This window comes from Anser cygnoides, chromosome 3 (assembly GCF_040182565.1).
Source record: "Anser cygnoides isolate HZ-2024a breed goose chromosome 3, Taihu_goose_T2T_genome, whole genome shotgun sequence".
Taxonomy (NCBI): domain Eukaryota; kingdom Metazoa; phylum Chordata; class Aves; order Anseriformes; family Anatidae; genus Anser; species Anser cygnoides.
This window is the reverse complement of record NC_089875.1, coordinates 21503640-21516862: the sequence shown is the minus strand read 5'-3', so window position 1 is coordinate 21516862 and position 13223 is coordinate 21503640. Positions and strand designations below refer to the sequence as shown.

The window sequence follows — 13223 nt, the reverse complement described above, 5'->3', positions numbered from 1 at the left end:
CACGGTAAGGGACAACAGTTCATCACATTGAAAAAGAAAAGAAATCTGAATTTGTCCTCTCTCAGATTTGTTGTTTATCATAATAAACCTTCTAGTGAAAAGGGCTAATTTACTCTTTCTATAGGAATATTTTAAGTATGATTATCATAATATCACAGCTGCTGAAAAGGTCTAAAATAGGACATTGACCTTGAACGTGTTCCTGCGTTTAGTATGTGGTGCTTAACATTCAAGAAACAATATAACTGCAACTCATTTATTAATGTATAATCTCAAAATGTTAACTCTTGCTCTGTAAATACATGCCATAAGGATTGTAGAAGCTCGCAGTATCCCATGAAGTACATGTGGTATTTTATCAGTGTAAATATGTATAAGATTTTCAAGATTTCTGCTGGGAATACTCCATAACTAAAGTAAGTTTTCCCTTTGGTACTGCACTAGTTTATGATTTAATTTTTACTGACATTCCACCAGTCATATTATTAGCTTCACAAAATGAAAGTGAAATAATCCTGTATTAATTAAACAGAGCAACTGAATTCCCTCAGTCATCTTATCCTTGGCTGTCTGAGACAGTAATGCACTTCAGCTTCTCTGAAGAAACTTACACTAAAAAAAGAGCTTGGGGTAATAGTGAGATATCCACAGTGAAGTGTGTGTCTGAATTATCTTTAGGGAGTAGACCTTTTTTGGTGGGTGACAGGCAATGCACGTGCAGCTCCTTTTTTTTTTTCTTTTTGTCAGAGGCTTTGAAAAAGGTATTTTGTCAAGAGAATAATTTTCATTTATAGCAATGTGAACAGTTTCCATTCTGTACCAGTGAAGACAGCCCTTTAAATACCCATGCCCTTCAAAATAAAACGAGGAGAAAATATGGAGGTGTTTTTTTTTTTTTTCAGACCAGATGAACTGAATGTAGTTTGGTAACATGGTAAGGCAATTGCTCCTCCCTCACAGAGACCTTTTTTATATGCTAAGACTGAGTGTAGCAGCAAATCTAAATGCCTTGCTCAGTGTCTTTGTGAATGCACTGTGGGAAAGGGAAAAGTTCTGAAGAGTGCTCTGAGATAGTGCTATGTTGGTTTTTTTTTTTTTTACCTGTGATCAAAACAAGGAGTAATCAATTAACCCTAAATACTGACTGAAGTAGCAAATGGCTTTAAAATAATAACCTGCTACAGTTTGTCCAACTATGTACAAACAGGTGAGCAGGATTTGGAACTTCCGTAACACTGTTTTCTTACAAATCTTTACCAGCATATCCAGGGATGCACCAAGTGCCTTCCAGTAACAAGCACATAAGGCAAAAGTGTCTTAAGACCAGTAGACGGTGACTAAGTTGTTCTAGTATTGATCTGTAGCATAGCATGTTTGAGTTGTATTTCTTTAGTATTTTGAATAAAGAGAAATCACAGATTTAATGATCATTCAATATTTATTTCAAACTTAACAATATGATATTCTCCAGCTATACCTTGAATAAGGTACCGTAGTGTACAGCAAACTTCCATCTTAAGTAATGGCATGCTTGATTTCAAATAAATTCTCAGCAGCTAGTAGATTTTTTTCTATATTTTTGCTCCTTCCCAGGTGACTCAAACTTGTTGCTCCATTTGGTAAAGACGAACTTGACACAATGAACCGTGCAGCTGCTGTGAGGTGCCACTGAATCTTACTTCTTCAGTTGCCTTGATGTAGTTGTGTTGTAGGAATCTGGCTGTTTGGATGCTTTGAAATGTCTGTAGTAGTTAAATGTGAAGATGCTTAAAGATGGACTGTACACAGGACAAATTATATGCACAGAGAGAGATGGAAATGTAGATGCTGCTCAGAAATGCCCCTTGACTGGTACAGACGCTTGGGACATTTTTTTCCTTCCCTTCTCTGATTCTGTTACTACTGCTTTGTATAGACTCCTTGTGGTAAGATTTTGCACTGTTCATTTTGATAAGTTGGTGAACATGGGCAGTTGCATGCATGTTCTTATTCGCCCTATAAGATTCAGTTAAATTGTATCTTTTTTCCAGTAGATCTATTTTTATTTATTTCTATTAAAAATCTCGAGGAAACGAAGCTACATTTAGCCCCAGTTTATTTGCTGCAGTAATCTTTTTCTTATCTTCTTTTCTCCCCTCCAAACTGATGGGTAACTGTGAAACCCAAGTTCAAGAATGTGGTTGGAATTCCAGGCCCTGCTCTGGTGGAGGTGGCACTTTCAGTCCCAGGGGAAGAAGCCAACTGCTTTGTTTATCAACATGCAAAGTACAGCACTGGGTTTCTGGTCAGCCAGGCAGCAGCACTGGCAGGGAAGAGAACCGTTTGCTTGGATGAGAGATAGGAGATGGAAAAGTAGTGATGGTGAGAGGAAAAATGTATTTGGGTGGTGTAGAGCGCTGGGGGGAACAAGCCAATACGGTAGCGCAAATTACAGGAAAGCGGAAAGGAGGGCTTCCATGACAGAAAGAAACAGACCATCATGTTCCAGCTCCTGCATATAAATATATCACCTCAGGAAATAATGCACAAAAGTAGAAATTAAGCTGACCTGTGCTTTGGTAAATTTCAAAATGGATCAGCTGTCATATATTAAGGAGGGTGTATTTCAGGGCACTTAATATGCAAAAGTGACTTTAGCAAATGAGTCATGTATAAGAGATCGGTTATAGGTCACTTGAAAATAAGAACACATACACATGAAATGATTTAAAGGCATTTTAGTGAAAAATATTGAGAAATAGCAATTTTAAATATAAATTATAAATGGGCACTCAGAGACTCACTACAAACAATGCATTTGTATTTTCATAGTTTGCTAATGTGCACATGGCAATCAATTTATAGGAACTGCATTTTGAGTTTATATAGTAATAAATACATAGAATAAACACATCTTATTTAAGTTCCTATTTGATTCCAAAATCCACATTTATCAAATTGTTACTTAAGAGGGTATTCTAATACTACAACATGATTAAATGCCTCATTTTAAAATTTGATAAAAAATGATTTTTTTGGTCTCTGATGTTTCTACAGAGGGCTTGGATTTTACTCTACATTTCAGAGCTCTTTAATTCACTGCTCACAAGCGAATTTACATCTTAATTATAGAGTTCACATTTAACAATATAGACAGCATAATGCTACTGGTAATTAAGCTTTTACTACCTGCTTTTTTACAGCAGTCAGAGCTGGAGTTTTGCTGTGTGAGTTCTGGTTCCTAAACTTGCATGTATTTATACCACATTTGTATGAAGCAGGCCCAGCCTTTACTTAAGGTCAAGCGCAGAATGCTGGAATCTGTCTGCTGTGAACGTATACAAACATGTCTGTTGAAATTAACATATTTTGGACTCGGTTCTGTTGCTGTATTTATTTGGTGAAATGCTGAGAGGGCATTTGCGATCCTGTTTGTGAATGGTATTAATGCATCCTGAGGGTGCACACTGATTTGTTTCGATCTAAAAGATTGCCATTTGCATCATGTACAGCTCCAGTCATAGAAGATTTTTATAAGCAGTTAATTTTTTAAAATATGTATCTTTCCACTGTTTTTTTTTTCTTGCCAGAAATAGCCTGCATCTGTTTTCACTGCTGGGGTAGAAACACATTGAACCTAGAAAATAAGTACAGTGTCTTAGTTGTAATACTGAGTAAAAATAGTAGCTTTTGAGAGAAAAAAAAGCATTGCACCCCCATTTCATTACTGATCCTTTCAAAATGGGGGAGAGGGTTCAGTGTAATCAGTGTTACTAAATGTGGGTACGGTTGTTTCCTTGAAATCAGTTTAACGAGGGAGCTTTCCTTACGACAGAGCCATGCAACTCTGAGCTGGCTCCGAGCAGTGGGTGCTGGAGCTGGGCTCGGGGATGTTTCTGTGGGCACACATGCAGGGTACCTGCTTGTCGCCCTCTCAGTTCAGTAGCGTTTACTTTACAGAAACAAGCCCCGCAAACACCGTAGAGGTCTATGCACGCTCTAACAATGCAGAACTGCTACAATGCAGCCTTATCTTATTAAAATGAAGCAGGCTGAGTTAGTCCCCTACAATCCCTCCAGAGCTGCGGAAGGAATTGATCGGTCCTGGAGCTTTTCTCTCTCTGTTCTGCACATCTAAGTATTTATGCCTAAGCACCGAAATACTAGCACACGGGCAGACACGTTGAGCACAGCGGTGATAAGATGGAGATGGGAAGAGGAGAGGAGACGTACCTGTGTGTGCTCCCCGTCGCACCCGTGCTGTACGAGACGGAGCTGAGCGCTGGTTCGCTGAGGGACCTCCTTTTGTAAAGCGTTAAGGAGTGAGGCTTGCTTTGAGTCGTGTGAAAAAAATGGATGTATATGAGTGTATATAGCGGCACGCATATTACTTATATACAAAATATAAATGCAACATATACATACACAACAACCCCACCCCCGCCCTATCTAACATACGTAATGCCATGTGGGTTATTTACAGGCAAAATAACCCCTTCCCCAGGCAGCCAGCAACTCGGCAAAGTTGGTCTGAGCGCTTTTATCCCCCCAAAGTTGGCTCTGTGCCCCTTTTTCCCCCCCTCACAACCGCTTCTGCTCCCTTTTCCCCCTCGCAGCCGGCTCCGTCCCCGTCTGCCCCTCGTAGCCGGCTCCGTTCCGCTTCCTCGCTCCCCGAGCCCAGCCCCGGATGGCGGCAGCCCCCCCCCCCCGTTCCCCGGTACCTCAGCGCGGGGCCGTCCGTGCAGGTGCGGGCGCCGGGCGCTGCCCCGCGGCCATGTCAGCGGGCGGGCGCTGCCCGGCCCGGCCCGGCCCGACCCGGGGCGGCCCCGCCGCGTACCTGCCGCGCGGCCCGGCCCCGCCCCGCCCGCCCGCCATTGGCCGCCGCGCCGCCAATGGGCCGCGCCCCGCGCGGGGGGGGCGGCGGAGGCGCGGCGCCGCCGCTCCATATTCATGAGCGCCGCGCGGGGCTCCGCGTCCTTCAGCAGGCGCGCGGCCGAGCCGCCCGGCCCCGCTGCCGCCCGGTCCCGCTGCCCGCTGCGCTCCGCGCCCAGCCCAGCCCCGTGCCAAGCGCCCGGCCCCCGGAAACTTTGCCCGCGGAGGATGGTGGCCGGGCGCACATGGATTCGGTAGAACTTTGCCTGCCGGAGCCGCTCTCCCTGCACTACGAGGAAGAGTAGGTGCCGCGCCCCGCGCCGCAACGGGACGGGCGGGCAGCGGCCGCCGGTAACGGCCGAGGGCGCGGGGGGTTGGGGGGGCAGGTGCTCGGGAGCCGCGGCTGCCGGCGCTCGCGGAGCCCGGGCTGAACTTGGCTGCGTCCCGTCCCTCCCGCTGCCGGCCGCCGTGCGCAGGGGAAGGGTCTGGGGTGTCGGCGTGCCCCCGGGGAGGCGAGCCGGGAAGCGGGCTGGCCCCGGGAGCAGTCGGGGGTAGCGGCTGGGAGCCCGCTCCCCGCGGTCTGGGGGACGGCAAGAGGAGCGGCAGCCGGGGCGGGGAGGTGTGGGGGGGGAGCCCGGACCGGGTTTGGGGTCAGCCCGGCGGGGTTTGGGGTCGGCCCGGGGTGTGTGGGGTCGGCCTGGGGCGTGGGGTCAGCCCGCAGCTCCCGAAATGTCACCGCGCGGCTCGCGAGAGAGGGGCAGCCTCCTTCGGAAAATAGGTAAAAAGACAAAAAGGGTGCTTCTCTAGGTGTTTTTTTTTTTTTTTTCCTTTCCCCAAAGGAGCTCTCTTGAATGTACCTTCTTACAGCTAATTTGAATGATTAGTTTAGATAAGCCTCTTAGAGTAGATGCATTTAAATGAAATCGGGGCACATGTCTTTTTGGCTCCGGTGCAAGATTCAAACTAATGTTTTTTTTCCTTCCTCTTTGGCTCAATTAAAACTCAGCTTAAAACGCTCCCAGCACCTTGCCCGAGCGCAGGCTCTGAGGCGTCCGCAGCCGGGTCGACACAGAGGAACAGCTAACGCTCAGCTACATGGCTGCTGCTCCGTCTCGATTAACAACCCCCAGAGTTTTACGCATTATTAATATTCATAGTAATTGTATATTGACCGGATACCGTCACGTGCACGGGCGTACGCGAATGAGGGCGTGCAAAAAAATAAATATAGTAGTTTTTCCAGTTCTCTCGCTGTGGGTGAGGGCAGAGGGGATTCGAGCTAAAAATTGTCGGAACATTTTGGGAGTGCACAGACATCTGTCTGACCATCACTAGGTATGCTTTGATTTTAAGGCAGAGCATGTTAAAGAATGCAGTAACTTAAAGCCAGCTGCAGCCTTGGCTTTTTGCTTTTTCAGTGGTAACAATAGCGCTAATAATTACTAATGGTTAATAAGCTAACAGATGCAATAAATATATCTGCTCATTTTGACATATGCGTCAGTTTAATCATTCTAAATGAATCGGTGCGTTCATAACGTGAGATCTCCTTCAACCTCTGATTAAAATGTAACGTTGACTAAAGGATTATAGAGCGGACTTAATTTTACTGACTGTTTTAACAGTTGTCACAGCTGTTGGAAGAAGGAAAGGCAATTGAAACACTCCAAAAAGGGAAGGGGGGGGGGGAGAGGAGGTCTAGTTTAATAAATTTAAACATGATCTCTGAATGCCAAACATAGAAAACGGAGTAGATTTGTAACTCCGGAAAGCTCTTGTGCACTGTGTACGTTTGCCCTTTGTGGCTCGCTGTCTTTCATTACTTTGAACCCTCAGCAGTTCTCTGCTTCCTCCGTATAAAAATTTGCACCAGGATTTAAACAACAAACAAATCCAGCTCTTCACGTACATAGATTTTTATTTTACAGTGCAGCAGGTAAAATACACAGGTGACAAGAAACAGAGACTGTGCAGCGTGGGTGTAACGTTTAAAAAGTGGACGTAGGCGGCGTGTATTGTAAATAGTTCGGTGCGATGGTGGTCGGTGCACGTATGTCATGTTTTCCGAACCGCTCTCGTGTCGTGTCGTGGTGTGGGGATGGTCTGTGGCGGTACTGAGCGAGTCTGCATGGGTCGTGCTGTGAGTATGGTGAGCGTGCGTGTACCTTCGTGCATCAGCACGGAGATACTCGTCTGCCTGTGTGCATGCCAGGCAATTGCATGTTACACGTCAAGGAGTTCACGTCAGTTTCACTGTTCTTTAAGGCGTTGTGGCGTAGCTTCTAATTGCCCAAGAATTTATATGAGAAGTACCTTTCTTTTTTAAGGGGCGGAAAGGGGTGGGCTGAAGAACGCTTCTTTGTGAAGTGGGCAGCAGCCCTTCGTTCCACCCCACAGCCTCTCTAGGCTGTGGAGATCCTTAACCTCCTGCGTTCGTCTTATTAGCCGGCCGTTTAAGTTGCTATTAAGGAATAAAACCCAAAGTTAATCCTGAAGTAGAAAGTCCTGGGGCCTCCACGCGCAGCTGGAGCGCGGCTCGGCGCTGTGAGGCAGACCCCAAGCGTGGGCGACCGAGCAGCTCCTGCCTGCGCTCTCCCCGTGGGCGGCCAGCAGGCCGTGTGCCATTCTTCCTTCGCTTGTTTCCGGTCGCAGGTCTTTGGTTTTTCGGTTTTGATAGACTGCTGGCAAGTTTTTAAATCCTGCCGAAAGTATAAAAGGGGTTGTGCTGAAATGCCCGCCTGACAGCTTTTCATTTGTTGGGGCTTGCCCCTCTTTTAGTGATGGTTGCTCGTTTTAATGTGTTTATGGTTGTGCTCTTTTATTTACTGAGCCTGGTGCGTTGCAGCAGTAATTAACCCGTGTTATTAGCAAAGCCCTTGTGGATATCCATTAATTCTCTTGAATAGCTGATCATTTTTTCTGTACTCTTTTTTCCCTTCTTTTTTCCCCGAGGCACGCTGTCCTTTTCCTAACAATCCTGAAGCTTTCCCATTTTATACAAATTTCTCTCTGAACAGAGGCAGGTACAAGGGAACCATCCCCATAGTTCCATAATAAAGAATAACTATTGTATTAACAAACTGTTTTCAGAGATGCTAATGGGAAGCAAAGCAACTGGGAGAATCTGTAGGGAACAATTTATTTAATTATTATTTTTCAAAACACATGCTTAATGATAAGAAAAGAAATAAGAATTTTCTTAGCTTTTTTCTTTTTTTTTTTTTTTTGGAGCTGCATTAGCTGTTGTGATTTTTTTAGTGTTCGTATTTTAATCAGATTTCAACTTTGTTAATAGCACTTTGGGCATTTAAAAAATATTGAGCCAGCAGAAAAATACTTGTGCTTGCACTGCTGAGAAAAGATAAGGGCCGCCTCATTAGCCAACCTTACTTTTGCAATTAATTTCAAATACATGGTGCTATTCATCAAATACAGAAGGTAACTTGTCTATGATAATATTTAACAATACTTGAAACCTACTTTGCTTAGAGTAGCTAAAAAGCATGAGACGTCTATTCTCACAGATATGTCAGTCCACATGCTATGCTGTTATTCCTGAATGTTAGAGGGAAATTATGACATAAAAATAAGATGCAAAAATCTGGATTATTTATAAGGAACACAATTATTCATTTTGTGCACTACTTTTGAAGGACTGACCCTTGACCTGCAGGAAGGTTTCCTGCACCCCTTTAGAAGTATAAGTAGGAATAAAAATACCCTCATTTGAACCTTTTGAGGAAGTATCTGAAATAATTATTTTGTGCTTAGAATGAGTGAAATGCATAGGATAAGTAGGGAAAATGCTAGGAGGAACTCTTTCTCCTTCCTCTCCTTCTGAAGCTTAAAGTAACCTCTGTCTATAAGATAAGATTCACTATGAATTCTTCTTCATAGCAAATTCATGGAGGGGAGAAACAATAAAATGTTGATCCGTTACAAGTGCATATGAGCCTCACGCTACCAAGCTCTCTAGAGGAAATCTGTGATTATGCTGGGCCAGTTTGTTCAGTTTTTATCTCTTTTACATCCACTGGCCTTGTATTAAATTGTCATTGTCCTAAAGCACATGAGAGAGAAATGAATTGCATTTCTCGACATGCTCTGACAGTGAAATATTTAGCCTCTCTGTCTCCAATCATACTCATATGTATGTTTGATAGTGCAGGGATGACACCAGCAGTCTCTGCAGCTTGACATTCCACTTATTACATGTTCTTTTACATTTTGTGCATCTTCTTTCACTTCTATGCTTGACTCAGGTAATCGTGCATGCGTACAGTCATATCTGTAGAAGCATGTACAGGTGTCTTTTTACGTTATGCACATATTCACATTTTATTTATGTGGAAATCCTCTGTCTGTTGTAAATTTTGAGTTCGAATGCATATATAGCTGTGCGTGTGTGTGTGTGTTCCAGGTAAACAGCATATTCCAATGCATTGTGTGCAATGTACGTATATTATGGCGTGTATGCACACAGGCGTGTATACAGTAAATATATGCAGAGCTATCTCAACTTCTCTCTGTGCAGCTGCTTGTTGAAAATTGCTGCTTTTATGTGTTTATTTTTTTCTTATCCATGAGCTGGCCAGATAAAAGAGCATTGTAGATAAAATATTTGCACCTGATTTTATACCAGATTCTCCATGTAATCTAGTATTTCATGTATTCATCCTCACAGTTTTGCTTAGAAAAGATACTGTCTTTTTAAATAAAAATTCCTTTTCCAAGTAATTTACATGGCTAGCATTTATTCGTATCCCTGTAACTTTTGGCTCTCCATCAGAGACCTGTTTTTTCAGCTACGTGCATCCATGGACACAGTTGTGTTTACACCTAAAAAATATAATTATTTTTAGGGGGGGGAAAGCCTCCTACGTATAGTTATTTATATTTATATAAATCATAATGTCCTCAGACAAATATATAAAATACACTTTCCATTTCAATGGTACTTAGACCTCACTAAAAATCCTTTTTTTTGTTAGTTTGCTTATCCAGAAGTAAAAATACTATGAAACATTAAAGAAAAATGCTAAACTAGATTACATATTGCTATTTCAGACAGTATTACTTTATTATTTGCAAAGGATTCTGTTTTGCCTTTTCAGTAGCACTTTGGAGAGTAACTTCAGATAGATACGGCAGAACGTTGCCTTTTTGACATATGTGTCTTGTGAAACAGTTTATGTATTTGCTATGTTACAGAGGCTTTAAATCTCTTGGGCTTGTTTACACAGTGCTTGTAATGTTTTTCAATTAATTTGTATTTCTTTCAAACAGAGAAAGGCTTTTCTCCTTGCTGTTCCTTAACATAGCAGGTTTGCATTAAATGGAATCTTGTCTAATTTCCAATTATCTTCCCTTTTTAGGGAGCATAGCTTTTTAATCTGAGTATCATTTCCTACTTCTTTTAAAATTGAAATAAAATTATTATTTTTTGCTACAGTTTCCCAGACTTGTTAAGAAAAAAAAAATCATAACGTGATACCTCAGTGTTAGGGTGATACAGGTACTTTTACGGAACACGAGACAAGCTTACGCTGTTTTTCTTTACTGTCTTTACTGCTGAATTTCTAATTCTGACTGTGAGTCTCCATTCTGACTTTGTATGAATTTTAGATGGATTTTTTTTAAAAAAATTGAATCAAAATAATTTAGAAGGCAAAAAAAAAAAAGAATTAGAAATGTAAATTTCATGTTTTTAATGACTCTAAGAGAATATTATGCATGAAATTGGAGAAGGCTCTCCATATACTGCAGCAAGTTATTATATCAGGGCTGTATTAAATCAGAGCTTCCTTTTTCTCAGTCTAATCAAGCCATTTGTAGTATCCTCATATGGAATTGTGCACTTTATTTATATGAGAACCTACTGAAATGTGATGCGGTTCTTCTGTGCCTATGAGAATAGACTAAATATATCCCTTTATCGTGTATTGAAAATTATATTCCCTTTCCCCGAGTAAAACCTCTTCACAGATTGGTGCTGCAGTCAGTCTTTATGTGGGAGGACAGATTCTGTTAAAGGGCTGTGCTCTGAAACCAAACTTTAAGATCAAGTGGTTTGAGGTTTTCTAGGTTATTACTCTGCAAGTTAGCACGGATGTCTCTTACTCCTCTGTGTCTTTTCATGCTGCTGTAAGTGAAAAAAACCCTGCACATCTCCTTTTCATCATTTTGATTGGAACTACATACCATATGTAATGTGTTTTGGCAGCACTTACCTAGCCAAAGAAAACAAATTAATATTAGCCATGCTGAGGGTTGTCAGAAGTATCACAGATGTGTCGATTTAGCTTTGCTCCATCACACACCCTTTCCTTAAACAACTGGTCAAGCTGTCGCAAAATATAGTGTTGGCTACAGAGAGACTCTAATAGGTGTGATCAGAGATTGATGGCTTTGGCAAGTTAGAATGAGAAGATGTTGTGGAGTTGCACTTGCTTGTTTTGAATGGCTTCAGAAAAGCCCAAACAAGCAAATTTTTTTTTTTTTTAAGTAAAAAGAGAATTAAAAAACTATAAACTGTCTTCCCCGCCGAAAGAGAAAAACCCACCAGACCTTATTTTTAAAGTCTGTTTTTAACCTCCTGAGAACCTGCAGATATAGAGATACTGGTGAGTGTATTGAAAAAGTCTTTCTGAAATGTATTGCTGACTTGTTCCTGAGCATTTCTGAAATTCCCTCAGAAATGGATAGAGGTGCCAGGGCAGGTGGGGAGGTGGCTGGTTTTATTTGGTCCATCCTGATGCATGATCTTGCTCTTTTGCCCTTTCCCCCTATTTCTGAGTTAGTTTCTAGAAATATTTTTGGAAGAAATACTTCATTAATCTCACATCTGAATATATTTAAGGAAACACTAGATGAGAAAACCTACTTAAGACCACTACTTAACAAAATGGTGAAATCATGCTCTTGTATGTGCTTGTAGTGTAGCCAGCTACTGACAGTTTGTATATTTCTCCATAAATTGAAAGTGCAACAGAGAGAAAGGAACGAGCAACTTTTTATGTATTCTTTATTTGCTGTCTTTAATATATTTTTTTTTTCTTTCTTCAAATTGGCTGCGGGATTTGGTTCCTGTCTTTTCGGAGGATGAATGTTGATGTCCTTTTATGTTTCATAGTCAGTATTTTCTTCCTTAAATAAACTGTGATTTGTTCACTTGATAAGTATTAATGCTAAAATAGTTTTCAGAAGAATTAATTTCAAAAGTCGGGGGGAGTTCTTTAGCACAATTATTTTATCCCTTTTCTTTAAAAAAGAAAAGCATCTAGTGAAAATAAAAAATAAAAGCTAAAATCTATGCGCTATCTTTAAAATAAATTGAGTGTGCTTCTGACAGCAAATGAACATGGATGGCTAGCGAAATACCTTCAGAGAATGGCAAAATTCTTACAGCAAAAGGTGGATTTTTTTCACGGTGGTAGTTTGGTGCTCCATGAAGGCAAGATTTCCCCTACTCCGTTATATTCCCTTCCCCAGCAGTGAAAGAATTCCCCGGCGGTGTCCTCGTAGCAGCCGTTCGCGTAGTGGGACAGACGAGATGTTCACGAGTGGTGCGAAATGCCGTGTCTTTAGCCAGCTGCTCCCGCGAGCAGGAAGGGGTGAGATTTGAATCCCCGATAACCGCATAGGGCTGGTGGGCACCCTGTCGTCCTTCTAGCAGGAGCTGCTTGGGTCTGCTCGGTGCGGGGTGATATTTAAAGAGCCAAGCAGCCGGCGTCGGTGGCTTCCATTAGTATGAATGACACCTGTCCCATCAATCACCAGGCCGGGGTGTCACAGATGGAGAAACAACAATCGGCCGAATTACCCGGCACTGCACACTTGGCTTCATTCGGCTCATTGTTCTCCTACAAATCTCGAGGATGGCTCGCTCTGTGCCTGGAGCCCAGGCACAGGCGGGAGACGGGCTCAGGTGGTGGCACGTGCCTCCCTTCGCCGCTCCAGCAGAGGTGTTCAGCGGGGGGAAGGAGCGCTCCATGCAGGGACCGAGGCTTCAGCTCCTAAGAAGACTAATTAATCAAGAGCGGAAATCGAGCTTTTCTTGCGGCGCTCCAGAACTTTTCATTTAGCTATCTGGAAGCGCCTTGTGCAAATTCAGGTTAGCGTTTAACTCTTCAGACGCTACGTTGCATCCGTTGGTGTGCGACGCACGAAGGGAGACGCTGCGCGTGTTTCCAGTGGGTGTGCAGCGAGCGCGATCTTCCAAGCAACGTCCCTTCGGCAGCAGTACATCTCTTATTACTCCTCAGTAGTTAACACTGAAAAGCCAGTGTCCGAGACGCTGAGTGAAAAGGAGAGTTGCTGAGGGGTTGCTTTGGAAGGGCAGGGGTGTTGTTTTTGTGGTGGGTCTTTTTAGT

General features: G+C 42.9%; 1 protein-coding gene and 1 long non-coding RNA gene across 13 annotated transcripts in view; one reads left to right on the top strand and one right to left on the bottom strand.

Annotated features, from left to right (window-relative positions):
* The window catches only part of ESRRG (estrogen related receptor gamma), a 403755-nt gene that overhangs the window by 233297 nt on the left and 157235 nt on the right, over nt 1-13223 (top strand). Inside the window, exon 1 of one of the 12 annotated variants that reach the window (XM_066995508.1) lies at nt 4950-5152. The exons of 10 other annotated variants lie outside the window; for them this stretch is intronic. In XM_066995508.1, coding sequence (XP_066851609.1) covers nt 5097-5152 — 56 coding nt within the window. In that variant the 5' untranslated portion in view covers nt 4950-5096. Of the gene's footprint in view, nt 1-4949; nt 5153-13223 lie in introns of those variants that run through there. One more of the 12 variants, XM_048057617.2, reaches the window with a different exon arrangement.
* LOC125182026 (uncharacterized) lies at nt 1420-4854 on the bottom strand. The gene is made up of 3 exons (XR_007160891.2): nt 4701-4854; nt 4213-4311; nt 1420-3616 (listed from the first exon to the last, which is right to left on the bottom strand). It is a non-coding gene; the product is annotated as an uncharacterized lncRNA (long non-coding RNA).